We start from the raw sequence: 21,995 nt of genomic DNA on the forward strand, positions 1-21,995 counted from the left end.
ATTAGTAGGGCACATGAGCAGGAATAAAAAGTTGTGATATCCTGTGCCGGACTGGCTTGACTTCCCACACACATCACTCTGGGAAGTAGAGATTTTGCAACACCACAACCCCTGAAAGAAGAAAACTACTGTGGGGAAGAAGCAGATCGATGAGATTTTCCGATTTCCCTCTGCAATCTCCCAAATGGCTTTAGTTTCCCTCCGGTGTGAATTAACATTATTCATCCCACCGCTGGGCGGAAGCTGCAGTCCCCACACGACGTCAGAGCTGGTTGGTTCTGGCGGCGCCAGTCCAACTTCCCGCCGCCAAACATCATCGGAGAATCAATCAGTGACCGGTGCTACACTTCCCATCTTCAAGCTACTGACATAGGGTCCATTGTCAATCATCACCCTGTGAATGCTGGATTTGGCTAGCAGACTTCTCGTGGGTCTTTTTTCTTGAACTTGACTTCCCGCTTTGATAGAATCTTCCGTTCACCACGCTACCTTGCGGGGTTCTCTGTTAGATCTCTGCTCAGACGTTTCGTGCGATGCTGAAGTAGAGCTTTCCTTACATCTTTGCCTAGAAGCTATAACCCCTTGCGACTAGTATTGGGAAAAATGACGGAGTCTCTTGCATCGGCGTTGGCCGAATTAAGTCTAAACTCGCAGAACCTTAGCGGACCGGCTTTTGACGCGAGGCTGGCCGAAGAGGAGGATGGTGTCTACGACTTCAAACCTCGGCAGAGAGCCCGGCAGGATGCTGCTGACCTCAAGCAGGAGCTGGAGCAGGAGTTTCTAGCCCCTTCGTCTAACTTTAGTCCTGAATGGCTAAACCGTTTACAAAGGTTCGATATTCCCCTCATCCCTCGAGCTTTTCTCGACATTTTCGGGATATTTCTTGCTCGGTACTAGGACTACTAGTATTCAGGCTTCTGGAAGCTGTACTGGTTCTGTATTCCATAGCTATCTCATCCACCCCTATTTTCGTTTAATTCATTCGCCTTACTGAGTTATACTGACATGGTGCAGGAAGTGGGATGTCCCGACAGATTACACTGACCTGTTCGAGGTCGCGGGGACTCAGACACGCACTATTGTCCGATTTGATCGGGATGGCCTGGAAGGACGTGTTACTGGCTACCACGAAGTAACCGTTCCCGCCAGTAGTGCAAATGCCAAAAACTCAACGTCACTCCTTCGCCGGCCAGCTGGCCGTGCGGATTTTGTAAGAGGCGCGGCTGGCTTCTTCCCGTTCGCTCCAGGTGGGCTGGAAGGCGTCGAAGCGATTGCCGAGATGGAATCTGAAGCTCAGACGCCAGAGCACTCCAGAGCCAGCGGCAAGCAATCGGGCCTCGATCGGATCATTAACTTTGGTGCTGAAGGAGGTCTATTGGAGATTGCCCCTGGGTTTTCTCGGGGATTGAAGTTCGAGGAAGCAAAGACTAAAGAGGCGGCAGAAGGGGATGAGGAAGTGGAGCACGCTCTTCAGCAGGAAGAGACCGATCTGCATGTCGAGCAAGAGGAGACAGCGTCGGATGCCGGAGGCGTCAAGATCGATGATGAGGCGGAGCTCAGCGATGAGGAGGATATTGACTCTTTGCTGCCTGTCGAATTTCCAGCGCTGGAACCCCACGCGCCACTGCTCGCAGGCATGCAGCAACGGAAAGCCGGCAAAGAGTGGGCTCATGTCGTTGATGTCAACAAAGAAATCCCGAACTTCCGCGACCTGGTCCCTGATATGGCTCGGGAATGGCCGTTCGAACTGGACACTTTCCAAAAGGAGGCTGTTTATCATCTTGAATGCGGCGACTCCGTGTTCGTTGCTGCTCATACGTCAGCAGGTAAAACTGTCGTCGCTGAATATGCCATCTCTCTGGCTGCGAAACATATGACGAAGGCTATCTATACATCACCCATCAAGGCGTTGAGTAACCAGAAGTTTAGAGACTTTAGAACAGAGTTCGATGATGTTGGTATCTTGACCGGTGATGTCCAAATTAACCCGGAAGCAAGCTGTCTGATCATGACGACTGAGATCTTACGAAGCATGCTATACCGAGGCGCTGACCTTATCCGAGACGTGGAATTTGTGATTTTCGATGAAGTGCATTATGTCAATGACCTGGAACGAGGTGTTGTTTGGGAGGAAGTCATCATTATGCTTCCCGAACACGTTACTCTGATCCTCCTGTCTGCCACCGTTCCTAACACATATGAGTTTGCATCCTGGGTTGGTCGCACGAAGAAGAAGGACATCTACGTGATCTCAACAGCGAAGAGACCTGTTCCCCTCGAGCATTATCTATGGGCTGGTAAAGGGAAGTACAAGATCGTGGATTCCAATAAGCGGTTTCTTGAGGGGGGCTGGAAAGAAGCTGATGAGATCATCTCCGGAAGAGACAAACTCAAGGCTCAGAAAGCAGCTGAGGCTCAAGCCCAATCCCAGGCAAGCAGAGGAGCTCCTCAAGGTCAGGGACGAGGACGTGGACAAGCTGGTGGAAGAGGTGGTGCTCGCGGCAACGGACAACGTGGAGGAGCCCCTCGTGGCCGGGGGCAGCCTGCAAATAGAGGCACTGGAAACATTGCACGTACAGGAAGAGGTGGCGGACGGACCACCGCCGCGCAGGACAAGACTGTTTGGGTGCAGCTCGTTCAGCACCTTCGCAAAGAGAATCTGCTGCCTGGTTGTATATTTGTCTTCTCCAAAAAGCGCTGTGAGCAGAATGCCGACTCACTGTCCAACCAAGACTTCTCCACTGCCTCCGAGAAGAGTCTGATTCATATGTTCATCGAAAAGTCCCTCACAAGACTCAAGCCAGAGGATCGGAACCTTCCACAGATCCTCCGTCTTCGCGAATTGTTGGGCCGAGGAATTGCCGTCCACCATGGTGGTCTTCTGCCGATTATGAAAGAAATTGTCGAGATTCTATTCGCTAAATCGTTGGTCAAGGTTCTTTTCGCTACAGAGACATTTGCCATGGGGCTCAACCTGCCAACACGAACAGTTGTGTTCTCCGGATTCCGCAAGCATGATGGCAAAGGCTTCAGAGATTTGCTACCTGGAGAGTACACTCAAATGGCTGGACGTGCTGGACGTAGAGGTCTTGACAATGTGGGGTACGTCATTATCGTCAATCCAGGTCGAGACGAAGCTCCTCCAGCCGGCGCTCTAAGGAAAATGATCCTTGGTGATCCGACCAAGCTGCGGTCTCAGTTCAGGCTCACATACAACATGATTTTGAATCTTTTGCGTGTGGAGGCTTTGAAGATTGAAGAAATGATCAAGCGAAGTTTTAGTGAGAATGCTACCCAGGCTCTGCTCCCAGAGCACGAGAAGCAGGTGCAGCTTTCGGAGGCCAGCTTGGCTAAAATCAAACGAGAGCCTTGTGACATATGCGATATTGACCTTGCGGCCTGCCATGCCGCAGCCATTCAATATGAGAAACTGACAAGTGAGCTCCACGTGGGACTACTTTCATCCCCCGTCGGGAAGCGCCTCTTTGTGCCAAAGCGATTGATCGTGTACAGAAAGGTAGACAAGCTTCAATACCGATAATCGAGCCAAGCTAACTGTCCTACAGGAGGGTTTCCGAACCGCAGGTGTCATTGTTCGTGAGGGTGTTAGCGGAGGTCAGACCCCTAGCATTCAAGTTCTCGAGATTGGAAGACTCGGGCACAAGCGCCATCCCAGCGATATTCTTCCCTTCCTCCCAAGATTCAGACACTTGCTGCAGAGTTTGCCCACCCGCGCCGCCGATATGGCGCTGAAATCGTACAAGGTGCCCCTTTTGGACCTTGAGTGCGTCACGAATACGTTAGTTAAGCTTGGTGGTCCCACATGGTACCTCAACATCAAGAAGGGTAAGTTGTGTAGATGCCTTGTGGGGGATGGTGTTGCTAACGCGTGGACAGAGGCGAGCAAATTTGCAGACAAGGAGCTCACTAAGCATTGCGCTTCGTGGACGAGTCCTGTCTGGGATGAAATAGACTGGGCGCGAATCAAGGAATTACAGGTCAGGGATATATTGGAGAAGCGGCAAAAGCAGGCCTCCATTGCGCAAGAGTGCAAATGTTTGCAGTGTCCCAGCTTCCTGAAACATGTAAGTGACCTCGTCATCCCAAACCACGCCCGACGCTGATGCTTATACCCGGCAGTTCGAAATGCAACACGATGAATGGCAGGTCAAAGAGAATATTACTCAATTGAAACAGCTCATGTCCGATCAGAATCTTGCTCTGCTGCCTGACTATGAACAGCGTATCCAGGTGCTGAAGGAGCTGGGCTTCGTGGACGAGCAGTCCCGCGTGCAGCTGAAAGGAAAGGTAGCATGTGAAGTAAGTTCCCCGAATTCTACTAGTTCGATTCAAACGCTAAGCACCGAACAGATTCACTCCGCCGATGAGCTTGTTCTGACCGAGTTGATCCTCGAGAACGTTCTGGCTGAATATGAGCCTGAGGAGATCGTGGCATTGTTATCCGCTTTCGTCTTCCAAGAGAAGACAGAAAACGTGCCTACATTGACTCCTCGTCTTGAGAAGGGCAAGGAAGCCATTGTGAGGATCTCCGACCGTGTGAACGATTTTCAGATTCAGCACCAGGTGATCCAAACCAGCGAAGACAGCAACGATTTCGCCAGTCAGCCACGGTTTGGTCTGGCCGAGGTTGTCTACGAATGGGCGAAGGGAATGTCGTTCAACCGCATCACCGACCTTACTGATGTAATGGAAGGCACCATTGTACGCACCATTAGTCGCTTAGACGAGACATGTCGGGAGGTGAAGAATGCGGCCAAGTTGGTGGGTGATCCGACGTTGTATACGAAGATGCAACAGGCACAGGAGCAGATCAAGAGAGATGTGATCTTTGCGGCCTCTTTGTACATGTGATGCTAGTTACTACTACGTACTACTAGTGCGAAGCAGGGCACATTGGCCAGTGGTGGATGGAGGGAGGGAGGAAGGAAACCACGTGGGGGATTGCCCTTTTTCCTATTTTAACTTTTTCTTTTATTTTTCTCAGCACCATCTAAATAGTAGTATATTTTTGCCTTTGTTTTTGCTGGTCGTTTCCAGTACGTTTCATTAGTCCCCTTCTCCTTGCCTGAGGCGGCTAGAAGGAACACAGACACATATAAAGGATTGAACCAAACCCCGGACTCAAATCAATAGACCCTCTTTTTGTATGAATCAAAAGTCGCTCCGAGCTTGGACCAGGAAAAATTCCGCCTTAAGATTGCCCCCATTTCCCGAGGCCTCAGGCTCAGAAAGAAAAGCAAAATTCTGTTACCGCGCGTGGCGGCGAGGCCTCTGATTAGCTGCCATAGGCGCGGGGCGGGCACGCTTATTGGAAAAACCAACGAGAGAAAACCAAACCCAACAAACCCAAAGGGCACTTTTGCTGCCTCTCTGCACAACTTTACTAACTATCAATCCCTCCTCATTCTCCCCTCTCCTCCCCTCCCCGCTACTTTATCGCCCTCTCGCCCCCTCCTCCTCTCCCCTCACATCTCCCGGCTCACTCACCGCGTAACGGGGTCTTTTTATTTCTTTGAGCTTGATATTTCTATTCCCCGGGGGCCCTTGCTGGTGCGAGATGGATGTTGCCGCTTTACGAGACCGCATACAGTCTACGCTCGACGTCAATGCGGATAACCGACGCCAAGCTGAATTGGATCTGAAATATGTATGTGTGGGAATAGAGGCTTGGATTTGCTCAGTGTGGCATCAGACTTATTTCATATTTTTCTCTAGGCCGAGACGCAACCTGGATTTATAAATGCGCTCTTGGATATTTTGCAGGGGGAACAGAACAATGCCGTCCAACTGTCGGGTAGGTTTTTTTTTTTTGTGGTGACCGTCCGGGCGATCACCCACCGCCCTTTTTTTTCAGCCCCTTTCAACGCTTCATACAACAAAAGAGTGGATGTCCCTAACGTAAAGATGATTTTGTTTAGCCGGTGTTTACCTGAAGAACCGCATCAACCGTGGTTGGTCCCCTGTCGAAGAAAGTCCGCTGCGCACACCGATTCCCGAGGAGGAGAAACCGGGGTTCCGTGAGAGGTTGATTCCCGCCCTGGCATCCACGCCGCCGAATGTTCGGGCTCAACTGGTTCCTCTTCTTCAGAAGATCCTTCAGCATGATTTCCCCGAGCAGTGGCCGGGTTTCCTGGACATCACCCTCCAGTTGCTGAGCACCAACGATGCAAACTCCGTCTACGCTGGTTTGCAGTGCCTGCTGGCCATCTGCCGTGTTTACCGATTCAAGGCCGGAGAGAAGAGGGAGGAATTCGATAAGATCGTCGAGCATTCGTTCCCTCAGTTGTTGAGCATCGGTTTGAAGCTCGTCGACGAGGAGAGCTTGGAGGCGGCGGAAATGCTCCGCATCGTGGTCAAATCCTACAAGCATGCTATCTATGTGGGTGAACCAAGAAGAGATGAGAGTTTTTATCAGATTGGGTGGCTTAGAGAGGCTAATGCGATGGTGGTATAGTTCGAACTGTCGCCGCATCTTCAAACACAACAAGCGACGGTGGATTGGTGCACACTCTTCCTGCGTATCATCGCGAAGGAGCCTCCTGCCAGCGCCATGATGGAGTCGAAGGAGGAGAGAGAGCTCAACCACTGGTGGAAGTGCAAGAAGTGGTCGTATGCGAACCTGAACCGTCTCTTCATCAGGTATGTCGATTTATTTCTACGGTGTATGCGTGGGGCATTCATCTGATCACACTTCGCAGGTACGGAAACCCTACGACGATGAGCAAGTCGAGCACTCCCGACTACACCCAGTACGGCAAGGCTTTCATCACCACTTTCGCCCCCGAAATTCTCAAGGGATACCTGCAGGAAATCGACAAGTGGGTGTCCAAGGGACAGTGGCTCAGCAACCCTGCGCTGGCTTACACCATGATCTTCCTCGAGGAGTGTGTTAAGCCGAAGGCTATGTGGGAGCACCTCAAGCCTCACATGGACAACCTGATCGCTCACTTCATCTTCCCCATTCTGTGCCAGTCTGATGAGGACATTGAGCTGTTCGAGACCGACCCCTCCGAGTACCTTCACCGCAAGCTGAACTTCTACGAGGAAGTCTCGGCCCCCGATGTTGCTGCTACGAACTTCCTGGTGGCCCTCACGAAGAACCGCAAGAAGCAGACTTTCTCCATCCTTACGTTCGTCAACAGCGTCGTCAGCAAGTACGAGTCTGCTCCCGATGACCAGAAGCTGCCCAGAGAGAAGGAAGGTGCCCTGCGCATGATTGGTTCTCTGGCTTCTGTCATCCTTGGCAAGAAGAGCCCCATTGCGGACCAGGTGGAATATTTCTTCGTCCGCCATGTTTTCCCCGAGTTCCGCAGTCCCCACGGTTTCCTCAGGGCTCGTGCCTGTGACACCCTGGAGAAATTCGAAGCTCTTGACTTCCAAGATCCCAACAATCTGATGATCATCTACCGTAACATCCTTGAGTCTATGACCGACTCCGAGCTGCCCGTCAGAGTCGAGGCCGCCCTCGCTCTGCAGCCTCTTATTCGCCACGATATCATCAGGACTTCCATGCAGCAGAACATCCCCCAGATCATGCAGCAGCTGCTCAAGCTCGCGAACGAGGTTGATGTGGATGCTCTGGCCAACGTCATGGAAGACTTTGTCGAGGTCTTCTCTGCCGAACTCACTCCATTCGCCGTGGCACTCAGCGAGCAGCTTCGTGACACGTATATGCGTATCGTCGGCGAGCTCTTGGAGCGCAATGCGGCCAAGGGTGACGAGGATGCGTACGGCGATTTCTTGGATGACAAGAGCATCACCGCTCTGGGTGTCTTGCAAACGATCGGAACCCTGATCCTGACCTTGGAGAGCACGCCCGATGTCCTCCTCCACCTCGAGACGATCCTCATGCCTGTCATCAGCATCACTCTTGAGAACAAGCTGTATGACCTCTACAATGAGGTCTTCGAGATCATTGATAGCTGCACCTTCGCATCCAAGTCCATCTCTCCCACGATGTGGCAGGCCTTTGAACTCATCCACAAGACCTTCAAGGCTGGCGCTGAGCTGTACCTGGAAGACATGCTTCCCGCCCTGGACAACTATGTTGCCTACGGCTCGCAAACCATGGTTCAGACTCCCGCTTACCTTGCCGCTGTTGTCAGCATGGTTGAAGACATCTTCCAAGATGAAAAGGTTGGCGGTGTCGACCGGATATGCGGCTGCAAGCTTGCGGAGACGCTGATGCTGAACCTCCGTGGTGGTATCGATCAATACATCCCCGTGTTCATTGAGCTGGCGATGCGCGTCATCGACGCCGGTGAGGCCCGGACGAAGTCCTACCGCATTCACTTGATGGAGATGGTCATCAACGCCATCTACTACAACCCCGTTCTCAGTCTCCAGGTCCTGGAAGCCAAGGGCTGGACCAACAAGTTCTTCAGCACTTGGTTCTCCAACATCGACAACTTCCGCAGAGTCCACGACAAGAAGCTATCGATTGCCGCGATCAGCTCTTTGCTGACTTTGAATGTCAACGATGTCCCGGCTAGCGTGCAGCAGGGCTGGCCCAGGTTGCTTCAAGGAGTGACCAGGCTTTTCCAGACCCTGCCGGCGGCCATCAAGCGTATGTTATCTGAGCTTAGACATGTCAAACTGTGTACTAACCTCGTTTGTAGATCGTGAGGACGCCACCAAGGAGTCTGACTTCACCTTCGATGAGGAAGAAGACGAGGGTGATGAGGAGAACGACTGGGATGGTGAGGTTGAGTGGACCGAGCAGGACGAGGCCGAGGCGCTCTTGGAGGGCGATGTCCCGGATGACAGTGCCGCTTACCTTGACTTCCTGAACAAGGAGGTGAGTCAGATTGTATCGGATTCGCTTGATCAGTATTGACATATCATACAGGCTCAGAAGTTCGGATCTTTTGCCGATGATGACGAGGATGACCTTGATGAGGAGAGCCTGCTGGAGACTCCTCTGGACAAGGTTGAGCCTTACGGCATGTTCAAGCACGTTCTCATGGGTACGTCTATTGTTCGGCTTTTTGAAGACTGCAGCCACTGACGATGAAATAGGTCTCCAACAAGAACAGCCTCAGCTCTACGAGAGCCTTGCGAAGATCCTGAGCCCAGAGGAACAGCAAGTCCTTCAGTCCGTGTTCCACGAGGCTGAAGCGAAGGCTTTGGCGGCGGCAAACGCCGAGGCTGCTGGTGTCCAGACCAATGGGAACTAGAAACGCTACGATGAACCCGGAGGACTGACGAAACGAGCCAGTCGGTCTCTTCGAGGCAACGAACATCGCAACGAAATTCCAAAAAGAAGAAAAAGAAAAATGCCATCCCAGGTTGGATGTCTGTTTTGGCAGGCTTGTAAATCTTCACCATCTGTCATGGCGACGGCTAGTGTTGTCGAGCGGCCTGCTGGATACGTTATAACGCCATCTATGCCTTTTCTTATTTTCTTTTCCTTTGTTACTTAGAACAATTTCTTTTTTTGTCATCTGTTCCGTCGACGTTATTTACTAACCCTCTGGTGATGTCCCCGGTTATGTTCCCAAAAGTTCCTTTTACTCCCCCAAATGTTTGAGTGCAGTGGTGCTGCAAATCTGAAGAGATCGATTCCCCCCCCCCAAATTAATCCTGTCAATTGACTTATGGTTATAATGTCGGACAACGCGAAGGCTATATTTATGCATCCTGCCAACCTACAGCTGAGTATGAATGATCAATGCTCTTTGCATGGTGGTCTATGGAAAGCGCGTGCTTTTTTCTTTTTGCAGTAATTTGAGTTCGTGCCTTGCGAGGCGTTTAGAAATGTGTAAATACCTGAGATACTCCTGTGAATGATTGCCACATTGGTTTGGCACGACAGCAATCTTGAATCTCGCAATATGTACAGCCACTGAGCTTTAAGACTATTGTTGTCGGCGATTAAGCTGCCAGATGTGCCAAAAGAACCTTGATCCAATAGCCCACTAGTAGCACGTTGGGTGCCAACTTGATGATATATATTCATTCCACCAAAACATCTGTTTAAGTTACTACTACGCAGATTTTGGTGGCAGTTGCAGGCAGCTTAACCATAACTGCACATTGACTTCCACTCTCTCAAATGCAGACTGACGCCTAGGACATTGTAATTGCTGAGCTACAGCGACAAAATTTCTAGCAATTCAGTTATTTCTCGCATCATCCTTGCTATACTAATTCCAGCAGCCTCCCTCATATATTACATAAGCACTTGTAATCACGTGATAATGAATAAGGCGAATGACATCATCGTTCTCCAGACTGACCATCTGCATTGATCAATTGAAACCATCATTCAATGAACAGCACTATAACTACTATATCTGTTTTAATAAACCCTTTTCAATAAATAGAAGCATGCAAAATTATCCTGGAAACTACCAAAACGATAGGCATGACAACCTTCCCCCACAGTTTCCGGTGTAGAACTGAATCCTACGTAACCACCACCGTTTACAAAGCAATCAACAACTCCCACACGTCATGATGATGTTTTCCAGAACCACTTCCACCACCACCCATAACCTTGACTGGCTTGGTTTAGTTATATCATAGCCGCTGACTGAATTGGGATTCTGGACCCTAAACGAATTGATATTTAAACCCTCTTTCTTCTCTATCCATTAAGCCTACTATTCATATCTAACTACTACCTATCTACATACCTACCATTTGGTTTTAACATAAACTATCTGCTATAAACCTACAGTAAGTAATTCTTCATATTTACTACTCACCCTCTTTCCCATTAACAAAAACCTTCACAACAAATTCTAACAGTACCCATTACAGTCCACCACAGAATAATCTCAATAAAATTATTAAAAATGTCCGCCCCCAACGCCGGCCGCCAATCGCCCTCCCCCTCCCGCCAAACCGGCGCCCAGCAACAAGAACCTCCCTCGCAGGGCAAAGCCCAGCCTCAATATGCGCCTCCCGAGCACGACGTCCAGGATCAGGCTGCTCAGACGGCCGGGTTGTCGAGTAACCCCAAGCATCCGTTGGAGGATATAGAGAGTGCGAAGTTTTCCAAGGGAGGGGTAGCTTAACCTCTCTCTTTTCCTTTCTTTCTTCTCTCTGTGTATCAGATATTTAGGGTATGGGGACTGAATGGAATGCAATGGAATGAAATGTATTTACGATGATTTGGTAATGATATGATTGTTTGGTATATTTTATTGATTATTTGTGAATTGGGTAGAATGTAATGTAGTGTAGTGTGTAGTACACTGTGGGGACTAGATGGTTATACCACCTGTAAGACTGTTGGCTTATACTTCACAGAGAGGAGAGATTTGGTATCAAATTGGTATTGAGGTATCGCTTGTTCCAGACAGCTAGCTATAGCAAAACAAAAGATGTTGTCACTGAAGCATTACATGAACTGAGAATAAAGTCACGTCATTATCGCATACAGACAGAAACACAACCATCGTTTGCTCGTTATCCCCCAATCCTATTCTTCAACTTCCTGCACAATCAATCTGCTTACGCCTGCTCGGCAGGAGGAGCAGTACCCGCCGGCTGAGTAGCAGGCGCCGTGCTAGGAGTAGGGGCCTCACCACCCTCAGCGGTGGCCTTGCCGCTCTTCAGATCCGCAAGTCTGCGAGCCTCATTGTGAATATCGCGCACCTGCTTATCGGTCTGGGAGTAAAAGTCCCGCAACTTCCTGCCAGAGGGAGTGTCGAGGGCCTTCTCGAAGTAGTGGTTCAGACTACGCCAGCCAGTGGTCGCCTTGTCGCTAAGCTTGTAGTTCTCGTCCAGGCCGCGAGCACGGTCCGTGGCATGGTACTTCTGGTCGAAGGAGGACAGAGCGCTGGTGAAGCGGGACGAGAACCCGTGCTTGTTGTCCAGGGCGATGGCCTTCTGGATGGCAGTGTCGCTGAGGGTGTAGCCGTGGGCCAGGTACTCAGCCACGATACGAGAACGGGGCTTGTCCTCCTGCTCGAGATCGTGGTTGTACTCATCCTTGGCTTGTCCAGCGCTGGCGGCCTGCTCGCCGGCGATGTCGTCGAGAGTCTGAGCCGCCTTGACGTGCACTATGGAGGAACCAAGCTGGGTGTTGTCGAGGAGGAGAGCGGTCTTAGCAGCACTATTGCAGAGAAACGTGGTCAGCTATTAAGTATCCAAGTGGGAGCTATGGTGTCATTTGGTGACAATTGACGGGTAAGGTGCGGGGTAGCTCACGCTTCTTTTTCGAAAGTGACGGTGGCCGACTTTTGGGCTTCAGCTTCGCCTGAAACGGGGGTGACAGAAATGTGGGTGATCTTTCCACTGTAAGGTTGTTAGCTGTGCAGTTCATGCAAGGGGTGGTTTCAAATGCCGGCATTGCATACCAGAAGCTAAAGAAGTCCTGGACTTCCTTGTCGGTGGTTGCGGGCGCAATGCCCTCGACGTGGACGGTGGAGCGTTCAGACATGATGAATGAGGTGTGTTTTAGAGAAAAGGTGAAGAGAGATAGATGTAGATGATGCGATAATTGAAAACTAGAGGTATGATTCTGAAGAGAAAAGGGAGAGAGGAGAAAAGAAGAGGAGAGCTGGTAACTATTTAACCTGCCTGGGATAATGTTTCGTGTTTAGGGGGCGGGCCTGGAAGGCGCCACAGATGACGTCGCGAGGGGCAGCCAATCTCGCGCACAGCCACAGTGGGCCGGCCGCGTTGTCCATTCAAAGTGAACATGTGAAAGTGGAAGTGCAAAGTGCAAGATCAAACTGAAACATTCCTATCATCTATCTAGATGGTGCTAGTATCATCCTCCCATAGGCCCGCCTCGGCAGGCAGTAGCATTTTTGGTTTCAATAGTCGGTCTCTTTAGAGGCCCAAAACGTCTAATCACAAAGCAAAAGCAAAGCCGGAAAAAGAAAACCGAGAGGTGCGCCCGGACAACCTAACACTAATCAATGAGTAGTTCTGACCCAATAAACAGCAAAGCAAAGTGAAGCAAATAACGGCTGAAAGATCCTGCTTTCCGTAAATCATCCCATAGAATCCAAGTAGATAGTTAAGTAAGCTTCGCCATGACTCTTTTTTATTCTTCAGTCTCCGCGCTAGATGGCCCTTTCGAGTCTGAGGTAGGAGTAGATGCGGAGTTGTTGTCCACTGAATGTGAAGAATTCGACTCCTCTAAATGAAGTTTTGAGATGGCAGATTCAAGCTCTCGGACACGTCTGCGTAGCATTTCATTCTCGCGTTTGAGCGACTCGACTTCCCCGCGCTGCTGCAAGACCTCTTCATGGCGGCTTGTAGAACTGCTAAGGGGCGTCTTCTGCTGCGACAGCGAGCTGCGGTGCGGGTAGCTGACTGTGTGATGGTGTAGGTGGTCCGTTGCTTGTGTCTGATGATGGGACCCCGGTATTGACGGCAACGCTCCTTCCGATTGCCGATGAGAAGTGAGCGATGATTCCCTGCTTCGGCCCGGTCGCGAGGGATCAGGACGTGTCGAAGGAAGATATGTCTCTCGCGCAGGTGCGATGCCGGAAACACTTCCCGCCCTTGACCCTTGCACAGCTGGGATGTAGGAGGAGCTCAAACTCGAGGATGAGCGGTGCCTTCGCGAAGACGTGGGGTGCGCGGAGCTGATAATGTATGGCGATGTATGAAGCGCATCGACAGAGTCATTGAGGGTGGCCGACGTTGAGGACGCTGTCGATGCGACCGATGTCGTTTGTTGACGAAGGAGGGATAGCTCTCGTGATAACCGGTTGACCTACGGTAGAAGATGATCAGCATATACTTGATAAAGGAATGGTTGAGCGTGTCGTACCATTGCCTCCTGCTCCTGCTCGAGCATCGAATGAATATCAGAGGGAGTGAGCGGTTTGGGATGACGAAGTGGAGCTTGAGCTAGTCAGTCAAGGTGATTTTCCAGCTTTCTTTGTCTGCATGGTCATTGGCTTACCTGGCGTAGACATGTTGTTTACCTGGTTGTTAACGGGTGGGATTGCATTCGTGTGAGGGCTCGGTGTAGATGCAGCGACAGAGGGCGCCATGGCCTGCGATGAGCGACGTGAAGACAATGTTGACGCGGTGGTCGGTTGCATGGTGGTGGCAGCCCGAGGCCGTAATCTGGGAGAAGACAGAGGGCCGGGGTTTAGTCCGGACGCCATATATACTAAGTTCAGGGAAGAGTTCTGACTAGTAGGATGGACGAATGGTAAAAGGGAGGAAGCGAAGTAGTCCCTGAATCGATAGGTATAATCCGGCGGAGACAGTCGTTCTTTCAGGTTAGTTTCGTTAGTTTGTCGGTAGGAGGAAGTATGGATGCTGGGGGAATGGCCGGAGGGACACCAAGCAGCCAGCACTCTAAACTTCTTACTACCGACAAACTACTAAATATTATTACTTCTGGCAGACCAACCGATGGAAGCACAGGCTGCAGCTTCACCCCTTGATTGGATTGACTGGAATTTTAAAGCATACCAACCACTGAGCCACCACTGATTTGTGCGCGAATTCTCCAGCTGAATGGGAGCCGACATGCATGGAACCTATCATCCATCCTTTGCCAGTTCCTAGCTTTGCTTCACGCTCGGCCGGATGGACCTGGGGCCGCTCCCCGGGACCTCCAGAGCTTAATTATGTGTCCGAGGAAGCTTTAGCCAGCCTTTTCTGAATGCACAGAACAAGGGAGATCCGGCTGGAAGACGGAAGTTTATATTTGGGATCGGAGTTCCCGCCAATAACCAAGGGAGGCGAAGTTGGGGCAACGATCTTGTGTCGTTGTCCCACATCCACCGTTTCCCAGATTCTCTCATGGCACAGCAGGTTGTAATCTGAATCCATCTGACCGCATAACTATGTACACACTAACGCTGTCTGTCTGCTTTTCCTTTTCCCTCTCTACCGCGCTATCCTACTCTGGTAAGCTCGGTCGAGATTGGTTCGGGATTCTCCCTCACATGCATGAGTTACTACCTGCTTACTTACTAACTCGTCTATACATAGAGCTAAGGCGGAATGTCCCCATCCTGAGGCTAGAGTGAGGCCCACTCTAAGACATCGACTGAGCTGCTCTGTCAGATTCCTTTTTAGGCAAAATCATCGATACAATGTCTTCTCCTGTGCTAGTTTTTGTAGGCAGTGAGGCACACGACTCCAAAGGTCTATTCTACTTGATAGTCCACATCAATGTAATCCACTAAGCCCAGCCTGGGTTTTTGCAATACTGCCAACCGTGGGCACGCACATCATACATGCCGACCACGCGGTGTGCATATGATATATTCATATTTACTGTGTATAGCATAAGTCTATTCGAAAGTATGAAAACCATGTTCTTACAGAATAGTAGTCGATATCATATGCTGGAATAATTGTTTCAAGTGGGACTCGTTCCCCCATGCGTGTCTGGCCAATGCGCCAAAAGCGGCACCGCGTCGGGCCGAATCAACACTGTAAGGCGGAAGCTCCAGTATCCGCGTCTCTGCAAAGGACTAGCGCATCCTACTGACACCGCGCCTATTCACCATCTGGTCTCTTGGCCAGTTTAACGAATTGACTCACGCGACACCCACCCACGACCCCCTATATCGCCAAACCTCTGACGTCTTACATCAGGAGCTGTTGAGGTGCTCTCCAATGCCAACAGGCCTTGATTATCCATCTACCTTCCTTCGCAGGTTTGAGTTCACTGAGAATGTTGTTGAGCACTTGATATAGATACTACAGTCAATCCCATCCCTCATCATCAGTCCCCCACGAAGCAGGTCGATGACGTGAAGCGGAATTCCCCGGGAGTTGACAAGAGCGAAAACAATACGAGGAAGTGCTGCAAGCGAATGTGGCTGCGAGGAAGAGTTATCAGTTGTTGTGGAGACTGGCACTCTATATAAAGAAAGGAGCGTAATGGCCATGGAAGGATTATCAGTGGACTCGTTCTTGGAGCCACAGCAATAGTACCTCAGACTCCGCAACCGTCGTCGGCATGTAGAACCCCGGGATTTATAACAGGAAGTGGCGCAGGATGCATAGCAGGTGGTGGAAGATGTATATTATGTACTCAATCAACATCTGGAGGATACTGTACATGGCCGTGGAGGTGGATCGGTTGAGAACGATACCTGAGCATCGGAGGCACGATAAACCCGGTCACGGGCCTGAAGGGCGGAGCCAGCATTCAGCAAATGGTCCATAGGTTGAACTACATGGTCAAGTGGCTGTTGGGAGATGATGATCTACTATCTACAACTAGTCCTGGCAAGCGAGGACGTACATACGTAGCGATGGGGTTGAGACTAACATTAGACTAGGATTAATGTTAACACTACGGAATAGAGTTGAGCTGGAAGGGCCAGATGCCGGTGACTCACGGCATAAGTGTTCCTTTTATCAGGGAACCATCGACGAGCAGTGGAAAGCGTTTGGATGGGCAGGATGTGTATTCCGGCAGCGTGGAGACCCTCCGAAAGCCGGTGTTTGCCTGGTGGAAGGGGATTGGCGCAGTAGCGAGCAATGCAGGCTGGGCGGACACTAGATAGGCATGGATCTGCTTGACGAACCATCAAAAATTTCCTGGAAGATTGAACAAGTTCAACAAAAACGACGGAGTCATGATCTGTCTAGTAAAGCACTGGTGGTCCGTTCCCTGGCAGGGAGTTGTGAGTCAGACAAGCTTTCAAAGAGGGTTGTCTAATAGCAATTGAATAATGATTATCCTATAATAACGCCCTAAGACTGGGATAGTAGCCCCTGGACAGCTGGGAAAAGACTGGGACGGGCTATCAAGTAAGTAAATTAGTGATCGGTATTGCTAACCGCGGGCTCCATTTCTGCCACTACTGCCGCTAGTCACCACTTAGACTTGGCCCCGAACCTGTTAGCCTCCAGTTCCCCATGGTCTCGCATTGGCTGTTGGGCCAGGCGGTGAGTGGCCGGGCCGGTTTTTGGGGGGAATTCTGGAGTCCCAGCGATCCAAAGTCGAAACTGAAAGGGGAAAAGAGGGAAAGAAGGGCTCCGCACACCGGAGCTCTTATCGGCCCTCCCAAGGTTGGGGCATCTTTTTTTTCCCAGTGCAAGTCGGAAGTCCCATTGGAAGTCCCTCTCGGTCGGCAGCCCGTTCTCCATTTTGGCTGGTTCTTGGTCTCCAGGAAAAAAAGTGCCGCATTGACTCATCGCCGTTTCCCGCACCTTTTCTTTACTTCCTTGTCCCCTCTCCATCTTCTTTAGCCATTTCTTCTTTCACTCTAATCCCTCTCCAAGAATCACAAAAGGTCCGCCTGGCCATTCATCTCCCTTTAGGTCCTCCCCTTTGGTCGTGGGCGTGTGGCATAAAGTGGAATACACCAGGAAACTCAATTCCTCGGCCTTTGAAGGGAACATTAGAAAAATTCCCACTGAGTCGGACCAAAAGCGGAGTCTCCAGATCCTCTTCTCCCGGAACTCTGCCAGGCCATAAAATAGAGAGTGTGCAGCCTCTCAATTGACTCATCCCTTCCATTTTTCCATCCTCTCTCTATTTTCCCTGTCATTTCCCTCCCAGCGCAGAGCGCAATGGTTCTCGCTACTCGTTGCGGGCAGGCTACGTCCGCCCTCCTGCGTCAGCGCTGTCTGGCGGAGTCTCGTCGCTCCGCCCTCGCTTTGCGCCCATTCTCCTCCCAGACCACCGCTCACTCGACGGCTTCGAGTCTCAGATTGGCGAAGGCGCCTTCTCCGTGGCGACCGCAGCAGCTGCGCTCTTTCTCTAGCGCCCTTCGTCGCTTGGCTTCCGAGTCTTCCAGCGCCCCCTCCGCTGATAGCTACCTTGCCAGCGGACTCGTCAAGCCCGGCAGCAAGTTGGTTGATGTCAAGAAGGTCCTGGTTATCGGTAGTGGTGGTCTGAGCATTGGTCAGGCCGGAGAGTTCGACTATTCCGGTAAGTTGGATGGATTTCAAAAGCCTTGAATCCGATTGAACCTCCCTGCTCCTGTTTCCCAATGGTTCGCAATCAATTGTGCGATCCATTCAGATCAAAGACGGCTTTCAACGATACTCATATCAAGGCACTTGAAATTTAACGGAGGTACTAATATTGGTATTCTCAATTAGGTTCTCAGGCTCTCAAGGCCCTCAAGGAGGCCGGTGTCCAGTCCGTCCTGATCAACCCCAACATTGCCACCATTCAGACCGATCACAAGCTTGCCGATGAAGTGTACTACCTCCCCGTTACCCCCGAGTATGTCACGTATGTCATTGAGCGGGAGAGACCCGATGGTATCTTCCTCTCTTTCGGTGGTCAGACCGCCCTGAACCTTGGTGTGCAGATGAACCGCATGGGTATCTTCGAGCGCTACGGTGTCCGCGTTCTGGGAACCAGCATCAAGACTCTCGAGACCAGTGAGGACCGTGATCTTTTCTCCAAGGCCCTGAACGAGATCAACATCCCTATCGCCGAATCCATTGCGGTCAGCACCGTCGACGAGGCCCTGAAGGCTGCTGAGACCGTTGGATACCCCATCATTGTCCGTTCTGCTTACGCCCTGGGTGGTCTGGGTTCCGGTTTCGCTGCCAACCCCGAGGAGCTGAAGAACCTGTCCTCTCGCTCTCTGACCCTGTCTCCCCAGATCCTGGTCGAGAAGTCTCTCCGTGGCTGGAAGGAAGTCGAATATGAGGTTGTCCGCGATGCTGACAACAACTGCATCACTGTTTGCAACATGGAGAACTTCGACCCTCTTGGTATCCACACTGGTGACAGTATCGTCGTTGCCCCCAGTCAGACTCTGTCTGATGAGGAGTACCACATGCTCCGTACTGCTGCTATCAAGATTGTCCGCCATTTGGGTGTTGTCGGTGAATGTAACGTCCAGTACGCTCTGCAGCCCGATGGCCTTGACTACCGTGTCATTGAGGTCAACGCTCGTCTCTCTCGTTCCTCGGCTCTGGCCTCCAAGGCCACCGGTTACCCCCTGGCTTACACTGCCGCGAAGATCGGTCTGGGACACACCCTCCCCGAGCTTCCCAACGCCGTTACCAAGACCACTACTGCCAACTTCGAGCCCAGTCTGGACTACATCGTTACCAAGATCCCCCGGTGGGATCTGAGCAAGTTCCAGCATGTCAACCGCGACATTGGCAGTGCCATGAAGTCTGTCGGTGAGGTCATGGCTATTGGCCGTACCTTCGAGGAGTCTTTCCAGAAGGCTATCCGCCAGGTTGACCCCCGCTTCGTTGGTTTCCAGGGTGACAAGTTCGACAACCTCGACGAGGTCCTGAAGAACCCCACCGACCGCCGCTGGTTGGCTGTTGGCCAGGCTATGCTTCACGAGAACTACTCCGTGGACAAGGTTCACGAGCTGACCAAGATTGACAAGTGGTTCCTGTACAAGCTCCAGAACATCGTTGACTGCCACCATGAGCTCAAGGACATCGGCAGCCTCTTCGGCCTCCAGAAGGAGATCTTGCTGAAGGCCAAGAAGCTTGGTTTCTCTGACAAGCAGATCTCTCAGCTCGTTGGCGCGTCTGAGGACGACGTTCGCGCCCGCCGCAAGTCCTTCGGTATCAGGCCCTGGGTTAAGAAGATCGACACCCTCGCCGCTGAGTTCCCTGCTGACACCAACTACCTCTACACCACCTACAACGCTACCTCCCACGATGTTAGCTTCGATGATCACGGTGTCATCATTCTGGGAAGCGGTGTGTACCGTATTGGAAGCTCCGTCGAGTTTGACTGGTGTGCTGTCAACGCTACTCTCTCCCTGCGCAACATGGGCAAGAAGACTGTCATGATCAACTACAACCCCGAGACCTACTCCACTGACTTCGATACTGCTGACAAGCTTTACTTCGAAGAACTCAGCTACGAGCGTGTCATGGATATCTACGAGCTTGAGAGCGCCAGCGGTGTTGTCGTCTCTGTCGGTGGTCAGCTTCCTCAGAACATTGCTCTCCGCCTCCAGGAGACTGGCGGTGCTCACGTTCTCGGAACTGACCCCAAGGACATTGACCGCGCTGAGGACCGTCACAAGTTCTCTCAGATCCTGGACAGCATTGGTGTTGACCAGCCCGCTTGGAAGGAGCTTACCTCCGTCGCCGAGGCTGAGCGCTTCGCTGAGACCGTTGGCTACCCCGTCCTGGTCCGTCCCAGTTACGTCCTGTCTGGTGCTGCCATGAACGTCATCTACAGCGTCGACGAGCTCAAGGAGAAGCTTCTCAACGCTAGTGCCGTCTCCCCCGACCACCCCGTCGTCATCACCAAGTTCATCGAGGGTGCCCAGGAGATTGACGTTGACGCTGTCGCTTCCAACGGCAAGCTTTTGCTCCACGCCGTCAGTGAGCACGTTGAGCCTGCTGGTGTCCACTCCGGTGATGCCACCCTCGTCCTCCCCCCCGCCAACCTGGACGAGTCTGTTATGGGCCGCGTCAAGGAGATTGCTGAGAAGGTTGCCAAGGCCTGGAACATCACCGGTCCCTTCAACATGCAGATCATCAAGGCCGATATTGAGGGTGCTCAGCCTGAGCTGAAGGTCATTGAGTGCAACCTCCGTGCCTCCCGCTCCTTCCCCTTCGCCAGTAAGGTCCTGGGTACCAACTTCATCGATGTTGCTACCAAGGCTCTGGTCGGCCGTGACGTCCCTGAGCCCGTGGATCTCATGAGCGTCAAGCGCGACTACCTTGCCACCAAGGTTCCCCAGTTCAGTTGGACCCGTCTTGCTGGTGCCGATCCTTTCCTCGGTGTCGAGATGGCCAGTACTGGTGAGATTGCTTGCTTCGGTAAGGACGTTGTTGAGGCCTACTGGGCTTCCCTGCAGTCTACCATGAACTTCCGTTGCCCTGAGGCTGGTGAGGGTATCCTGCTCGGCGGTGATATCACCAACCCTGCCCTGGCCCAGATTGTCGAGTACCTCAAGCCCCTCGACTTCAAGTTTTTCGCTGCTAGCCCCGCTGTTAAGGAGCACCTCGAGGCTGCTGCCAATGTTTCCGTGCAGGTCATTGAGTTCCCCAAGGAGGACAAGCGTGCTCTGCGTGAAGTCTTCCAGAAGTACAACATCCGTGGTACCTTCAACCTTGCCAAGACCCGTGGCAAGTCCCTCCTTGATGAGGACTATGTCATGAGACGTAACGCCGTCGACTTCGGCGTTCCCCTCTTCATGGAGACCAAGGTATGCAGCTAGCCCCTCTTCCTCCTTACTAGTACTGAATGCTAACTGTTCTGATTTAGACTGCTCTCCTCTTCGCCCAGGCCATGAGCGAGAAGTTGCCCCGTCCTGACGGCATTCCCTCCGAGGTCCGCACCTGGTCCGACTTCACCGGCGGCAAGCTGCTGTAAACGCGCGCGTTTACCCACCAAAAAAAGGACGAAAAGTTTGATTTCATAGATATAATCACGGTTTTGTATTCGTTCATCTTTCCAGGCACAGAAAAGCCGCCGTGTTTGGCGTAGCGGATAAGGCTCCATGTTGATAGATATGTTTACTCCGCCCTGGCATATGGGCATTCTGTCGCGTCTTCAAAAAATGCGATATGAGGAATACGGTCATGCGCTCTGCGGTTTTTCTCTTCTGGTTTGTTGGCCCTGTGGATGATTCCTTCTGTTGCCATTTTCTTCGCAGTCTATAGGTTTGTAGGCCGGCTTTGTGCTTGAGCGAAAGGTCAATTTCTTTTTTATTCTAGTTGTATGTAGTATAGCCTGTCAAATTATATCCAATTCGACTTCCATTATTCTTGATTATTCGTGTGCTTTCATTTTATAGCAGTTTCCATTATGGTGTAGATTCTAATCAATTCATAAACACTACCATCTACTGCTATTTCCCTCATGTGTGTGAGAAATCTGCTAGACAATAGTGTTCCGCCACAATTGTTCTAAGTTGTGACGCAGTTGACTTAACTTGGAGAGCGAGTCCATGGGTTTTCGGCGTCAGAAACAACCTTTAGCTTGAAACACAATGCATAGCTCTCTCCCATATCATACCACTTTTGTTTGTACCTTTATGTTCCTTATCTCTTTCCACCAGCCGTGTACACCAGTTTACTTTAGATAGAAGCGGCGCCCCGAGTAGAAACATTTTTCCATTCCGAGCACATCC

The 21,995-nt window shown here is 51.4% G+C and overlaps 6 protein-coding genes across 6 annotated transcripts; 4 read left to right on the top strand and 2 right to left on the bottom strand.

The window, feature by feature from the left end:
• Window positions 1–603: 603 nt before the first annotated feature.
• On the top strand, window positions 604–4,872 carry ASPBRDRAFT_30225 (SKI complex RNA helicase subunit SKI2; the record flags this gene model as incomplete). The annotated part of the gene is made up of 6 exons (XM_067622748.1): window positions 604–830; window positions 1,015–3,517; window positions 3,567–3,846; window positions 3,898–4,085; window positions 4,141–4,320; window positions 4,372–4,872. The coding sequence occupies 6 exons, from the start codon at window positions 604–606 to the stop codon at window positions 4,870–4,872; spliced, it is 3,879 nt and encodes a 1,292-aa protein (XP_067479093.1).
• A 706-nt stretch (window positions 4,873–5,578) lies between these two features.
• ASPBRDRAFT_126277 (putative nonsense-mediated mRNA decay protein (Nmd5)) lies at window positions 5,579–9,197 on the top strand (the record flags this gene model as incomplete). The annotated part of the gene is made up of 8 exons (XM_067617856.1): window positions 5,579–5,668; window positions 5,737–5,815; window positions 5,940–6,400; window positions 6,476–6,660; window positions 6,720–8,587; window positions 8,640–8,818; window positions 8,870–8,987; window positions 9,040–9,197. 8 exons carry the CDS (start codon window positions 5,579–5,581, stop codon window positions 9,195–9,197), a joined length of 3,138 nt encoding a protein of 1,045 aa, XP_067479094.1.
• Window positions 9,198–10,578: 1,381 nt separating this feature from the next.
• ASPBRDRAFT_578536 (uncharacterized protein) lies at window positions 10,579–11,410 on the top strand. The gene is made up of 2 exons (XM_067627805.1): window positions 10,579–10,701; window positions 10,786–11,410. The coding sequence occupies exon 2, from the start codon at window positions 10,821–10,823 to the stop codon at window positions 11,040–11,042; it is 222 nt and encodes a 73-aa protein (XP_067479095.1). The 5' UTR covers window positions 10,579–10,701; window positions 10,786–10,820; the 3' UTR covers window positions 11,043–11,410.
• Window positions 11,157–12,545, bottom strand: vip1 (putative actin cytoskeleton protein (VIP1)). Its single transcript, XM_067624951.1, has 3 exons — window positions 12,330–12,545; window positions 12,181–12,267; window positions 11,157–12,085 (listed from the first exon to the last, which is right to left on the bottom strand). The coding sequence occupies exons 1-3, from the start codon at window positions 12,410–12,412 to the stop codon at window positions 11,482–11,484; spliced, it is 774 nt and encodes a 257-aa protein (XP_067479096.1). The 5' UTR covers window positions 12,413–12,545; the 3' UTR covers window positions 11,157–11,481.
• A 479-nt stretch (window positions 12,546–13,024) lies between these two features.
• Window positions 13,025–14,036, bottom strand: ASPBRDRAFT_125604 (uncharacterized protein; the record flags this gene model as incomplete). The annotated part of the gene is made up of 3 exons (XM_067617805.1): window positions 13,025–13,702; window positions 13,760–13,833; window positions 13,895–14,036. The coding sequence occupies 3 exons, from the start codon at window positions 14,034–14,036 to the stop codon at window positions 13,025–13,027; spliced, it is 894 nt and encodes a 297-aa protein (XP_067479097.1).
• Window positions 14,037–17,484: 3,448 nt separating this feature from the next.
• Window positions 17,485–21,235, top strand: ASPBRDRAFT_126460 (carbamoyl-phosphate synthase (glutamine-hydrolyzing) CPA2; the record flags this gene model as incomplete). The annotated part of the gene is made up of 3 exons (XM_067617869.1): window positions 17,485–17,845; window positions 18,019–21,068; window positions 21,128–21,235. 3 exons carry the CDS (start codon window positions 17,485–17,487, stop codon window positions 21,233–21,235), a joined length of 3,519 nt encoding a protein of 1,172 aa, XP_067479098.1.
• Between the last annotated feature and the right edge of the window lie 760 nt (window positions 21,236–21,995).

The sequence above is a fragment of the Aspergillus brasiliensis genome (genome assembly GCF_001889945.1).
Source record: "Aspergillus brasiliensis CBS 101740 unplaced genomic scaffold ASPBRscaffold_6, whole genome shotgun sequence".
Taxonomy (NCBI): domain Eukaryota; kingdom Fungi; phylum Ascomycota; class Eurotiomycetes; order Eurotiales; family Aspergillaceae; genus Aspergillus; species Aspergillus brasiliensis.

Coding starts and splice junctions, on each gene's coding strand:
- ASPBRDRAFT_578536 (XM_067627805.1), top strand. CDS start 10,821: ATGTCCGCCCCCAACGCCGGCCGCCAATCGCCCTCCCCCTCCCGCCAA.
- vip1 (XM_067624951.1), bottom strand. CDS start 12,412: ATGTCTGAACGCTCCACCGTCCACGTCGAGGGCATTGCGCCCGCAACC. Junction 12,268..12,329: donor CAGGACTTCTTTAGCTTCTG/GTATGCAATGCC, acceptor ACAACCTTACAG/TGGAAAGATCACCCACATTT. Junction 12,086..12,180: donor GTCACTTTCGAAAAAGAAGC/GTGAGCTACCCC, acceptor TCTCTGCAATAG/TGCTGCTAAGACCGCTCTCC.